The sequence below is a fragment of the Argiope bruennichi genome, chromosome 8, assembly GCF_947563725.1.
Source record: "Argiope bruennichi chromosome 8, qqArgBrue1.1, whole genome shotgun sequence".
Taxonomy (NCBI): domain Eukaryota; kingdom Metazoa; phylum Arthropoda; class Arachnida; order Araneae; family Araneidae; genus Argiope; species Argiope bruennichi.
In genome coordinates this window covers 131556498-131570581 of record NC_079158.1, presented here as the reverse complement: position 1 = coordinate 131570581, position 14084 = coordinate 131556498, and the positions used below count along the sequence as shown (strand labels likewise).

The 14084-nt window shown below is 27.4% G+C and overlaps 1 protein-coding gene across 1 annotated transcript in view; it reads left to right on the top strand.

The window, feature by feature from the left end:
* Window positions 1-14084, top strand: part of LOC129981200 (calpain-7-like) — a 33312-nt gene that overhangs the window by 1319 nt on the left and 17909 nt on the right. The window contains exons 3-9 of the mRNA XM_056091939.1: window positions 2706-2866; window positions 4040-4107; window positions 4198-4401; window positions 5489-5702; window positions 5792-5877; window positions 5999-6092; window positions 9570-9716. Coding sequence (XP_055947914.1) covers window positions 2706-2866; window positions 4040-4107; window positions 4198-4401; window positions 5489-5702; window positions 5792-5877; window positions 5999-6092; window positions 9570-9716 — 974 coding nt within the window. The remainder of the gene's footprint in view (window positions 1-2705; window positions 2867-4039; window positions 4108-4197; window positions 4402-5488; window positions 5703-5791; window positions 5878-5998; window positions 6093-9569; window positions 9717-14084) is intronic.

Sequence of the window (14084 nt, the reverse complement as noted above, 5' to 3'; positions counted from 1 at the left end):
GTAAAAAAAATTCTATATTTTTAAGCCATAACTTCAGAATATATTATTTTTTTAAGAAGCTATTTTAACACTATTTTAAACTTACAAAGTAACTTTTCATTTGCACCAGTTTTATTTCCCTACTGCTATTTCTCTAAATTTAATTAATTTTTTAAAACTAATTTTACATAATTGGAAACAATTTTTATTGTTAATGTATTTTATTACTGTAATATATTTATTTCTTGCATACTTTTGCCAGTATTAAAATTCAATATTTTCTTTGGACATTTTTGTTTTTATTTTGTAATATAAGTATCTTTTAGTATAACAATACAATAATTTGCATTTAGCATCATCTTTGGTATAACTTTAGTTTGATTTACCTTTAGGCTCAATTTTGTCTTGTATTAGTTCTTTCAAATATTTAATGCTCTCTAGTGGCATATCATATGTCTGTTTTTTTTTTCCCCCCTTGTCCTCCATGAAAGTTTTGTAATTGACCTGTTTGTATAAAATTTTATTTTATTGCATTTGTCAGTTTTGCTGTAAATGTTATCTTGCCTGCTTCATAATTATACAGTTTTAAACTTGTCAGCAAAGTCTTTCTTCTTACTTTTCATTTTCTAACAAAGGATTTTTAGAATCTTTTTAGTTTTGCAATATCTGGAATTCTGGAATGTCTTCCTTATCAGCTGTTACTGGGCTACATTTATCAGGACTCAAATCCAAATACTGAACATAGAATCCTTTATGCTCTTCTTTAGATGACACATCTAAAGAAAAAAATATATCATGGCTTATAAAATAGTATGGGAATGAATCTAGATTACAAATTCTGCATGAAAACAAAAACATAACCATTAGAAGCCGACAAATATAAATGCAACCAGAAATATTATCCAAAAGTATGGTAGTTTTTCTGTGCATTTGCAGTTTGCTGAGTGCATTTTTCCTCATGGAATTTTATTTAACTGCTATCTGAATTCTTAAATTATTGGAATTCTTTTTTTAGTAGCAAGTAATATTAAATTATGAAATCATTAAGTATCAATTTTAAAGGAACCTTTTAAATTTTCAATCTTTTTAAGTTGCCTGTTTCAATTTGAAAACATCAAATTTCTTAAATGGCAAAATATTTTGCTGAGTTAATATTGTGTATGTTGCAGTAGTTGAAAGTAACAAATAAGTAATAACAAGTAATTTGACCACAATTTTGCTATCATTGGAATATTTAGGAAACAATTGAATGTGTTGTAAAATCGAATGAATAGTTATATAGTGAGAAAAGTTGGTAATATATGGGTATATTGAATGAAAATCAAAAAAGAGGCATAAAATCAAATTATATGGTTTATTTTAATTATAATCGCAACATTATCTAGTGCTTTCTCATTGGTTCATTAAGTGGTGAATATCGTACTTTTAGAAGTTGTTTGGTTAAAATTGAAATCAATCTCGAACAGTCCTTATGAATTCACTGTCTGAATAAAAATCCTTCAATGCCTTTATTCAGCAGATGAAAGATGTGAAAGTTGCATGGTGAAAGATTGGTCTATGTAATATGTGTTTCAGCACAGTCCATTAACATCGTCAACTTGTAAATGTGTGAATGACCATGCATTGTCAGGTAACAAAACCACTTCTGAGGACAACAAGCCAGGTTGCTTGGTCAGATAATGCATGATATTGATCAGTTTATCCTGGTGTGGAAACTGTGTAAAAATGACCCTTCCTATTAAAAAAAAAAAAAAAGAATTAGCATGTTTGTTGCCCTTATTCTGCACTGTTTTAGACTTCTTTAATGGTGAGGGAGCCAAAATGTTGTAACTGGGCTTTTCCCCCTCCTCCTTTTCTTATTTGTAGGGATGACACCAATATTAATCGCCTGTCCAAATTCTACTCAGTAAATTGTTAGGTTTCTGTGAAATTTTGTGCCAACTAGTATGGACTCAGTTTCTTGCTTTGAATTTTTTCTGCAAAGATACTGTTGTCTAATCTCTGCTATTGGGTATAATGTAAGCAAGCTGCAGTCAAGGTTATCTTTCTTCCCACTATGCCTTTATAGTTTTCAAAGCATTCAACAAAAATTCATTAAATTATAACAACTGATCAGTTTTTATTTTAAATTAATGAATGTGATCTATAATATTTTATGCCATTTTTCTGATATTAAAAGAAAAAGACATGTTTGGTTTTAATTTAAAGCATTGCACCTCACTTCCATGTTCTTTTGATTTTGTATTTTAATTATAATTCTTTAGTAAACAGTCCACAGAACATTTTCTAGCACATCTAATTTGTTTTATGATTATAAAATAACCAACTATAGTTTTCTTACAGTGTGTATGTAATCTGTTTATTACTTTATTCATACTGAGTTTTATTTTCCCCCTATCTATTGTATCATCATATATGTGATGACTTAATGATAAAGATGTAGATGTAGGTGGATTGGTAATAAGTGATTGAATAAAAACCACAAATCTTATTTTAAGTAGTTTGATAAGTGGTAAGAATTGTGCTTACTTCACCGCTAAAATCTTTAAATGGTATTTTAGTTTTGCCTCCCCCCCCCTTATCCATAATCTAAACTTTGAGTCTTTTTCAAAGTAATTTTCATGTGATTTATAGAATTTTATAAAATATTTTTCTGTTATCCAACCTTTTGGATTATTTTTTTCTTGTTATTTATTTGTTTTTTTATATATAAAATTATCCCACAGAACATGAAATAAATGCAAAGAGGCCAGAAAAGAATGAGCAAAAGTTAGAGTTGGAACGTGCTGAATTTTTGTTACGACATGGCTTAGAAGAAGATGAAGCAGGGAATGATGAGGAAGCTGTAGAACTATATCTGCAAGCAGCTGAACTTTGCTTAAAAGCTGTAATAATACATTTTCATTTATGTTTTACTTTCGCATTCTTTATTATTATTAATTTTTTTCCTTTTTTTTTTTCTTCTGTATTTTCAATGCCCAGTTGTGGCTCATCTATTAAGACTTCAGATTCCCAAAAACTATTTAAGAAATTTATTTTCTCTCTTTCTCTTTCTTTTTTAAAAATTTTGCTTACTTTTCCTAATGCAATTTCATTTCCTATTGCCACAATCCGATCAGAAAAATGTTTTTACTTTCAATAGATTTTTAAGTTTAAAATATCAAATGCTTCTTACCTCACCTCAGAATTCCTTGCATGTGCCTATAAAATTACTTAATGCTTATATTCGACTGATTCCCATAATTCTGCTGAGTTTTCAGCCTATTTTTTTACTATAGGAAAATGAGAAATTAAGGAGGTTCTTTTCTCCTTCTAAACTGTTTTTTTTTTAAATAATTTTCTTTAATATTGCTGCAAAAGAAAGTTTGTCATCTTACTTAACATATATTATTAAAATATTTTCTTTGTTTCTGTTATTATGCATCAGTTATTTAAATGAAAGTAATTGTTTTTCTGAAAAAAAAATGAACATATTGTAAGATATGTTCATTTAAAAAAAAATGAACATATTGTAAGATATGTTCATTTTTTCGAACATATTGTAAGATATGTTCATTTTTTCTCAGAATTCTTGACTTATTTAGAAATGATATTAGTTAAATCAGTATCAAATTATGTGTCTATTATTATTAAATATAGAAAATACAATGATAAATGTAACAATTTTTGTGAATTAATATGGAAAGTTTCTTTTATGTCATTTAAAAACTGTTTGTTTCTGAATTGATAAGCCATCATTGCCATATCAATAAAACTATTTGTCTTTCATTAATAACTTTTTATTCATTATCCCTGTGTGTCATACAGGTATCATATTATTGCATTTCAAACTCTTAATGAAATTAAATCATTCAAAAACATTATAATTCTTCATAAAAATTACATGTAATACACAAACACCTCTAGTATGCTATGCATTTTTAATTAAATCAATAGGACAGAGCATTCCTGGAACAGATGTCATCCAATTAGACAATAAAGAAGATAAATAGTTAAAGTTATAGTTTTTGTGAAGGAGAATGTTTTTGTATGTAATTAATTGGGTTTTTTCCCCCTCCAGCGAAAGTCAACAAATGATAAAAATTTACAAGCGAAACTTACTGGTTTGGCAGAAAATGCTTTGGACAGGCAAGTATTTAGACCATCAGAACAATCAGTCTGTGATAGGAAATAAAAGTTTGTCCATTTTAACAATATTTCTTTGCAAATGTGTTTCAGAGCTGAAACTTTGAAAAAGAAAACAGCAGTTGTGAAACCTCCATCTCCTCCTTCATCACCCCTTCCTGGAATCTCTAATTTGAAAGTGAATGAAATCCCTAATCAAAAGCAAGTGTTAGTTAATAATCGACCAAGCTCTCCCACGCCTCTTCATCAGATATCTGGTAGAGGAACTTACACAAAAGAAGAGATTGCTGTTTTAAGGTATACTAATATATTGATCACTGTATTTAGTGAAAAGGGATTTATGTTTAGAATAAACATAGATCTGCAAATATAAAGTTTTTAATTCTTAAGTATGGTATTCTGAATTTGTTTTCGTAATAGAATGCATCCATATTTGCCAATTCCAGTACTTGGGTTCTTGGAATTAGCATTTTGTATTTTAGCAAACTTTTTAACATACTTAATCAATTTCAACATATATCTTTGAAGAGGAGGGAAGGAAATTACACTACAGAAGAGATAAAAGAGAAAAATGCAGGAACACTTCATAGAACATTTGAACTTTCATCACAAATCCCATTTTCATGACAACCAGAAAGAGCATTAATTTCAATTATAAGTATTACTTGTATATGTACATGATTTCTAAATATTCATCATAAATTGCAAATATTGTTTTCAAATTTTGCTTCATGTTACTGTGAGTAAATTTGCATGTCTAAGGGTGTTTCTGATTCATTCATTTTACTTCTATGTTTTATAGAAATCATTTAGGAAAAGTAGTTACAACAGCATATCGTATTTTTGTTGACATTTTAAAATAAAGTTAAAATTTTGTTTTGAATGCCAATCAATACATAGTTTATTTTTATAGTATGATTCTTATACTAATTTACTCTCGGGTAAAGAATCGTATTACAACAATATCTCATACATTAGTTGGCATTTCAAGATTAAGTTTTTCCTTTCAATATGAAGCTCCGATGTTATACAGTATTAAATTTTAAATTATTATTATAGATAATTAAATTTCAGATCTCTGTCTAAAAGTATTTATAATTTTAGTAAAGATTGGAATTACATGATTGATTTTTTTTAAAAAACTATGAAATCAACATTATATTTTAAAGATATTCATCAGTATTCAGTAGATATAATAAATCAATTATTATAAATATGCACAAAGAAATTAGCCATTCTTTATTTATGCATCCTATTTATTATCATAACAGCACTTGAAAAGATTACTTCTTTAAATTTAAAAGTTAATTGTTAGCATGTTTTTCTGATTGCCTATGCTTTAGAAAAGAAAATATTTATCGCATATCCTTATTTCTATTTTTAGAACTACATCCATTGTAAATGGTAGAGAATATGTGCCATTCATGTCAATCGATCTGAAAGAAAGATTTGCTTATCCAATGCCTTTCAGTGACAGAGATGGTAAACTTGCTCTTAGTCCTAAGCAGAGAGCTGTATTTAATAAATGGGTTCGCTTGGAAGACATTTCATCGAAACCTGTTTTGATTGAAGTAATAGATTGTTTCAGCTTAAGGCAGGTTAGTTTATTTTTAATTTATATATTGTTCAGGCCATTTAATTTGCTTTGAAACATTTTATAGTTAATATGTATTCTTTGTGCCTGCAGACTATAGTTTCTGATTGTTCCTTTGTTGCATCATTAGCTGTCAGTGCTCTCTATGAAAAAAGGTTCAAGAAGAAAGTAATAACTAGGTACTTAATTGTATTTATGTGGATATTTGTCATTTTTTAATACTCATTTATAATATGATTTTTCTGCTTTGAATATGTGTTTTTATCTGTACAAATTATAAATTTTGTTTTTGATATTTAGCATTATATATCCACAGAACAGAGCTGGTGACCCTGTATATAATCCTTGTGGGAAATATATGATTAAAATGCATTTTAATGGTGTTCAGAGAAAAGTAAGAGTTTTTTTTGTAAATATTTAGTTGCTTTCTTTAATTTTAAATAATTTCAAGAATAATGTAATAGTGATACACTACAAGATAAGACTACTTTTTTAAATTGCTGTTGGAAATGCAAATAAAATTTGTTATTAAAATTTACTAAAATATTGATGTTGCAGAATATACCTTTGTAATAATTAAATGTTTAAAAAGAATTGTTTCCATGTGTTAATAACATTGCATATTTGATTAATCTCCATTTTCTTATATATCTAATTATTATTAATAATATTTAACATCCTCTGTAATTGTTTCTAGAATCTTACTATTAAAATCAATGTTATTTGCAAGTATATTCATTTGTAGTAAAATAAAGCTTTTAACAAAATATTAAATATATTTTTTTTTAAATAAAGGTTTTGTGCATTGTTCAATGAGAGAATATATTAAGATTCTTTTCTATTATTGCAGCTTCTCCTATTTCATGTTTGATGCATGAAATATGTATAAAAGTACATATGTTCAATTTATACAGCATGATTTTATGTAATCCGAATCAGTGTCAAAAATTTGTTTGATAATCTTCTGATTTAAAATATGCACTTCTTTAAAACTGAAGTAAGGTTTGCTTTCAACCAACTACAATCCATCCAGCAAGACCATGCACATACAGAAACTATGCAGTAGCAAGTACATGTCTGCCTCTTTCGCTGCAAGAACAATCTTTCTTCTGTGCACAAGGGATCTTACTGGAATCTTGTAGATCTTTACCACCACCTTTAAGATCTTTCTAAAACTAAATTAATAAACGCAATAAGAAAATTCCATCTTTTGAAAAAAGTCATTTCAAAAAGTAGCTAATTCTTTTAATTGTTGTGTGCTGATGTTTTTTAACTTGACACGAATATTATCTGCAAGTATATATTTTTTAATTTGCTACAGTTAAATTCCATTTTTTAGTAATACCAATTTTATTTATTTATGAAACAATGATCCATGTTGAAAGCTGCTGATGAGATGCTTTTTTTTTTTTTTTTTTGTTTACTTCATGTTATATAAACTTTAACAAAATGTTCTACTCAAGGAAAGAAAAAGTTTAAAAGCATTTTAGAAATATTATAACCTAGTGAATAATACTTAAAAAAATTATCGGAATGATAAATGACTAATTTTTGTTCACAACAATTTTTACAACCATTAACAATTTACTTGCTTTTCAAAATTCATCATTTCTATGTAATAAATCAAACTTCAACTATCATTTCTATGTAGCAATAGATTGATGCTTAATATGCTTTTTAAATTCAACAGTTAAAAAGAACTAACCTGTGATAATTTGATTTGATGATTATATATTATCAAATTAACAGTATTGGTAATTATATATTATCAATTACAGTTATGGACTAAATTATGGAAAACTTTAGGAAAAAATGAATTTTTGAGATTTGATAACAGCTATTTTTTTTTAACTGAGATACCTTTAAGTTATATACATTTTCAAGATAATATAGTCAAAAATTTAATAAAATAATTTTATAATGTTTATTAGTATTGGAACAACAATAATGAAGAATTTTTATATATATGATTGTTTCTTTTTTTAGTGAAAAAAGAAATAATCACATATATAAAAATTCTTACTTATAATAATTAATACTCGCTTAGATTATTTTAGCATCAATAACAGCCTTTATGGTGTCATCAGTTCATATCCATGGAGTTCAAGAATGCCTTTAGTTTCTCAGCCAATTATAATGTATTACCATGATTACATTATTGCTTCTTTTAATTAGGTTTTATTGTTGGGTGGCCTTCATGTATTTCTTTACTCTGCTGTAAAGAATTTTAATTAAATTAAGTTCTGGGTTATTCTCGAATCATTACAGTAGTGAAATACGATGGTCTTGAAACCAGGTTTTTCTTACAATTGCAGCATGTCATAGAGCTGAATCTTTATGAATTATAAATTCTTCATTATCTGGGAAAAGGTTGCATGTGGAAGGCAGCAGTTTAGCAACAAGTATTTCATTTATGTGTTATTGGACATTGATATTACCATTAATCACATTAAATCTTCCCATGTATTTTTGTCATTCAATCCTCGGTTATAACACAACCTAGGTGTTTAACAATTGGTGTAATTCAATCAGGTTGGAAATCCATTCTTCTCTGCACACATTTTATGTCATCATTATCAAATAGTGAAATTTTGGTCTCATCACTCCAATTCACTCGATCCTATTGTTTGCATTTTTATCATTCTATTTCTCCAGTTAAAATGGATTTTTTTTTCTCAATTTAAACTTTCTTACTTTTTTTTCAGATTTAAAAATTGTGTGTGTGTGTGTTTTTTCCCCATCAGATTTATCTAATCTGCCTCAAATGATCCACTCAATCAACTTTACACTGAATTGTGTCATTTCACTTTGTATGTTCCTATATGGTTTTCTTTTATTACAGATACACAGTCTTTTTATTATTCTATCATTACTTGGCATTGTATATTTTTTCCTGCCTTTACCAATTTGATTTTGTTGTTTCCTGATACTCCTTCAAAAATTTAAAAATGCTGCCTTTAGTTAGTTAATCAACCCGTTTTTTTTTTTTGTCTAATTTTATTATAAGTATAACTTTGATTATGCAGTTGTAAATTTTACACTATTTTTTAGGTATAACTCTCTGTGCAACTCTGTAGAAATCTTTGTGCAATTTCTTTTATTGCATAGTTTTTGACACCTCACAAAATGAAAGAATGCAAAAACCTATGACATCTTAAAAGCAATCACAAAAAGTACAAAAACATAATTTCTTCTCGACTCCAAAAACATGGCATTAATTGTTGATTTCTATTGATAACAAGATGCCTCTTTATTGGCTTCCTAATAATTTTTACTTATTGATTACATTCAGATGAAGAAAAGCTCCTACTTATTAACTTAAACAATGTATGGTTCTTTATTTTGGTTATTTAGGTATAATTTAAGAAATATCAAATATAATTCAGTGCATTAAATTATCTTTAAAATGGTATATAGTTTTAGTATATTACTGCAAATACTATAGCTGTTAAGAACAATCAAATATCAAAAATGCTTTCTTTTCTGGAAGGTTGACAAACTTTTGACTACTACTATAGACAAAAGGCTACTTACTACTGTATACCAGTAGTAGGTATAACATTTATTTCTATTTGTTTGAGAGTGATTTGTGTGGAATTAAAAATTTTCTTTTATATAGAGTTTTATGGCATATAATATTGATACTTAGTATTCACTGCATTCTTTTGAAGTGTTATTTTTAAATACATTAACTATATATATTAATGTATCATATAGCTTTCTCTTATTTGAATTATGAAGAATGACATGTTTTTTTCAAATCTAATATAAATATAAAATTTTTTATCTGTATTGCAGTGAGAGAAAAGCCATTTTTACCTACTCTTTACATTAAAGTTTTAATTTTTAATGTCGGTTTTATTGATTACAGGTTATAATTGATGATTACATCCCAATGGGAATGCATGGAGAACTTCTTTGTTCATTCTCTAGTAACAAAAATGAATTTTGGATCTCTCTTTTAGAAAAAGCTTACATGAAAGTCATGGGTGGTTACGACTTTCCAGGTTCAAATTCTGTAAGTAAATCAATTAAGGTTCTTTAAGAATCTTGTTACAAATTATGATCTTAGGATAAGTAACTTCATAGAAAGTTCTTAATTTTGAAAACCATTTTTAAATACCTTATATTGCTTAATTTTCTCAAGAAATGCAAAGTTAGATTGAAAGCAAGGCTATAAAAAGTTTGTTTACTAGATGTATCAAGAAAGAAAACTAATAAAAATGAAGACTTCAGAGAAGGGAACCAGGATGAAATAAATCCAGTAGTGCCATCATTAAGATAACACTCATTGAGCTCATTTTCCCTCTTTCTTCAATAATGTGCACTGTCATTTATTGAAATACTAAAAGGGTTATCCCAAAATGACAGTATGAAATATGTATTGTGTCATACCTTTGTGATCCAAAAATGTAACTTTTTAACTTCAATTTTTAGTGTTTTATATGCTAAAGATTTTTTTTTAATTACACCTGATAAATTTATGTTTACATTTTTATGTGTAATTAATGAAAGACTCATGGATTGATCTGAACAATGAAAAATTGGAATACAGCAGGGTGAATTTGGTGCCCCAAAGAGATATATCTATACTTATATAAAGCTCAATGTGTGCGTGTGTGTTGGCGCTCTATATTCCAGATCGTTTGACCTACAGCTACTAAATTTGGCACATGCATACCTTGGAGGTCGAGAATGTGCACCTGGGGTTCCTTTTTTGAATTTTTAATTAGAATTTTAATTATTAATTAAAATCTAACTTTTTCTCCAAAAAACTCTTTTTTTTTTCACCACCACCAAATGAGTAAGGCTACATTTTTTTTCCCATGCTGAAGAGGATAGGCTTAAGAAATTTTCGGCAGATTATTTCAAAGGATTTTGTTTATTTTCTTAATGTGTGATGCATTTAAAATTAAACATTGTTAATTAATCAATCGGTTCATGGTGAATCTGAGAAAATTTTGTTGAAAACTTCTTGAGGTATTATATAAATTAAGAAAAATATTATTTAGTGCCCATAAGGTTTAAATACTCAGCAACTCTATTTTCAGTACTCATATTTAAAAAAAATGCTTCGTTTCAGTAAAAAAGTATTATATTTATTGCAGTTCAATCATTTCCACTTTAATTTAAAGCATAAATTCTGCAGGAGTTAACAGAAAATTAGAGAAATACATATTACATTATGGCTGAAGGCCTTTATAATATTATGAGTGAATTATATGACTATTAAAATTTGAAGTTTTAAAATATTTTAATGAAGAAGCAATTAAAATAGGAGTTCCATAAAATATTTAATTATTAAAATTTTAACGCGCGTTAAGACTGGTGAACTGGCTGGTTGCCAAAAGCGGCTAGTATCAAATATGAGAGAAACTATTCTAAAAACATTTACAGTAAAACTTTTTTAGTATGTTGCACATTCGATCATCATTCCAATTAGTATGTCGCTTTGGAACAATTCTCTTCAATGATCTGCTTAAGGAAATTTACTGTATTCTATTGAATTGTTATTCATAGCAATGTGTAATTTCATAGATAGTGATTTCTCTCACTGTACATGTGTGTACTTTTCTTTTTTTTTTTAAATGCCCCATCATTTGAAAATTGTTCATTGCACCAAGAAACAATTTAGTTTTTATTTTTAAAAAAGGTCTCTGAATGCAATGCTTAAAAATTTTTTAAAGACTTTATTCTTCAGATTCTATAGTTTCTTTTAACGATTTTTGCTTTTTCGATTTTGTAAATCTTAGAGATTTTTTTCCACCATTGAAAACCTCTGCATCTAAAGGTTTGTCCTGAGTAATAAGGCAATGTGCAGCATACATTACTAGGAACATGAAAATTAGTTGGAAGCTACTTATTAGACAGAGCTGCCATACCACCGTGAGAACTGAGAAAACATGGGAAATTTTAAAATCCTCTAAGAAAATTGTGGAAATGCAGGGGAATTTCAAAATTTTAATAAAAACAATGAAGATACAGGGAATTTTAGATAGTTATTTTTTTTTTTCTCATCTAAAAAATGCCAATCTCTGAAGATTGCAAGAATAAAATATAGTAATCATAGCTTCCAAATACATAACAATACCATTCGCAATTGTGCAATGCAGAAACTCGCCTTTTTTTTCTTTCCCCTGTTTTTCTGTATAGATCATTTTAGTTTCGATTTGCTAGACAGTTGTTATTTTTCCAAGAGATTCCCAAATTGCAGCTAATGACCATGCGCAAGACTTCTGTAACAGTGTGAAAGAACAGAATACATTTCTTTGGTGGGATTGGTAACGTTTAATATGCGGAAGTAGTGCTATAATGTTTATTCAACTATACTTGAATTAATGTAGATTTGATATTATTTGAAAAACTGTAAGCTTATTCAAAGTAAATTAGAGGATTTTTTTAAATAATGAGCTGCTCAAAATCCATTTTTAATATAAATTTGGATATATAAAAATATAAATCCTGACTCTGCCGAAAATGAGTTAAAAAAGTTACACAAAATCTACTGATTGTGTATTGCTCACTTTGTAAGAAGATAATAAGTGTAAGTAATATGGGGGAAACAAGCACTTACTAGTCATGCTAAAAGAGGAAAAATTATAAAATTGTGTGCCAGTTCATTAAAAGTCGGCAATTTTATTAGACTTCGTATCCAAAAGGAATATAAACGATGACTTGTCAAGACCAAAACGTCAAATTTGATGTCCGAAAATAAGCCGATTTCGATTTTTTTTAGTCCAGAACAATAATTTAAAGCTGAATTTTTATGGGCCTTAGAACTTGTTGCATCTCATGCGTTCTGTAATGCATTTAGTGATATATCAGAAATATTTTCACATGCATTATACAAAAAACATATACATATAAAATGCTAAATAGCTAAAAAATCTATATTAGGTACTTTATTTTTTATGGATTAGGTCCATTAGCTCCATGAAACTGATGGCTGAAAAAACTGCAGAAATTGATGTCTAAATATTTGAATAACCAAAAATGAATTTTAAAAAAAGTAATCTTGCTATGTAATGTTTTTTGTAAAATAATTTTAAAATGATTTATGTCATGATAACAAAAACGTTTTGTGTTTTATTTTACCTGAGACCATAATTTTGTGTGATTTACAGTTAAAGAACATGAGAGGTAATATATCCCCCCTTAATATATAAATTTTGTCTTACTAAATTCTAGATGATAAATCAAGATTATTCTCTGTATGTAAAGATAAACGTTCTTTTAATATGCTGTTTTGTATGATGTTAAATTGTTGCTTCCTTTCCTTGTTTTTTCCACTTCTTAAAACCATATTCCATTATAACTAGCAGATGAGTGCTATTTGTGCATTTGCTCATATTTTGAATATACATACAGGCATTCCTCCCCCCTCCCCCAGATTTGAGTGGCAACCCTGTTAGAGATCCTTAAAAATGGATTTTTCAATATTTGCATTAGAAGCTTAATCTAAAAATAAAAACAATTTTAACATTCTTTTGCCATAACATCAAAGTATTAATAATTTTTATATCATTTAAAAAATTTTAAAAGCGTCTTTTTAATTATGCTAATTTTATTTGAATGAATACATTTTTTTCCTTTAGTTTAGTAATTTTTGAAAAATTTGTTTTGACACAGTTTGAAACAATGACTTTTATTGTTAAAGATATTGTTTTATTTAAAGCAATATCTCATCAAATCATTGAGTCACATTGCACGTGTTTGCATCGTGATTTAAAAAAGTGCTCTCTTTGCTTTAATTTAAACTTAAAAACTTTAAAGCAGTTCCTTGAATAAATTTTTCACTTGATGAGTATTGTTAAATTTTGAAGTAATGCAATTTGTTATTCCATTCTGTCTTCAAAAAAAATACTTTTTAATAAATGCATCAACTGGCATTTTCATTTTGTTTCTAACTACAGAGTTAGCGCCTTTTTGGCTTTGTTAATTTGTTTTCATTATGTATGAAAACTAGGAAATGTTAAATCAATTTCATTTCTTCATAAAATATATAATGACATTTTTCTGTAATATTTTAAAAGCTGAAAAACGAATTTTTTATTCATTTTTACACATAGTTTAAAATGATGTTTTTATTAGATTTTTGAGTTATGAAGCATTCAAAAAGCCCTTCACTAAACTCCAGAAGTATGAAGCAGTAAAATAATTTTTTTAATCATGTGACTTTTTTTAATGCTGTTATTCTTTTCTATTTTAAAAAAAATGATCTAAAAAAAACTAAATTAGAACATTGCTTTCTTTGTTCTATCATCAGTTTTTGTAGCAGTTTTGCCAATCTAGCCATCCTGAAATATTTTAGCCTTTATTGTGATAAGACTGCAAATAAAATGTTCCAGGTTGCTAAAAATGGTGAGCTAAAGCAACAGGAAATTTA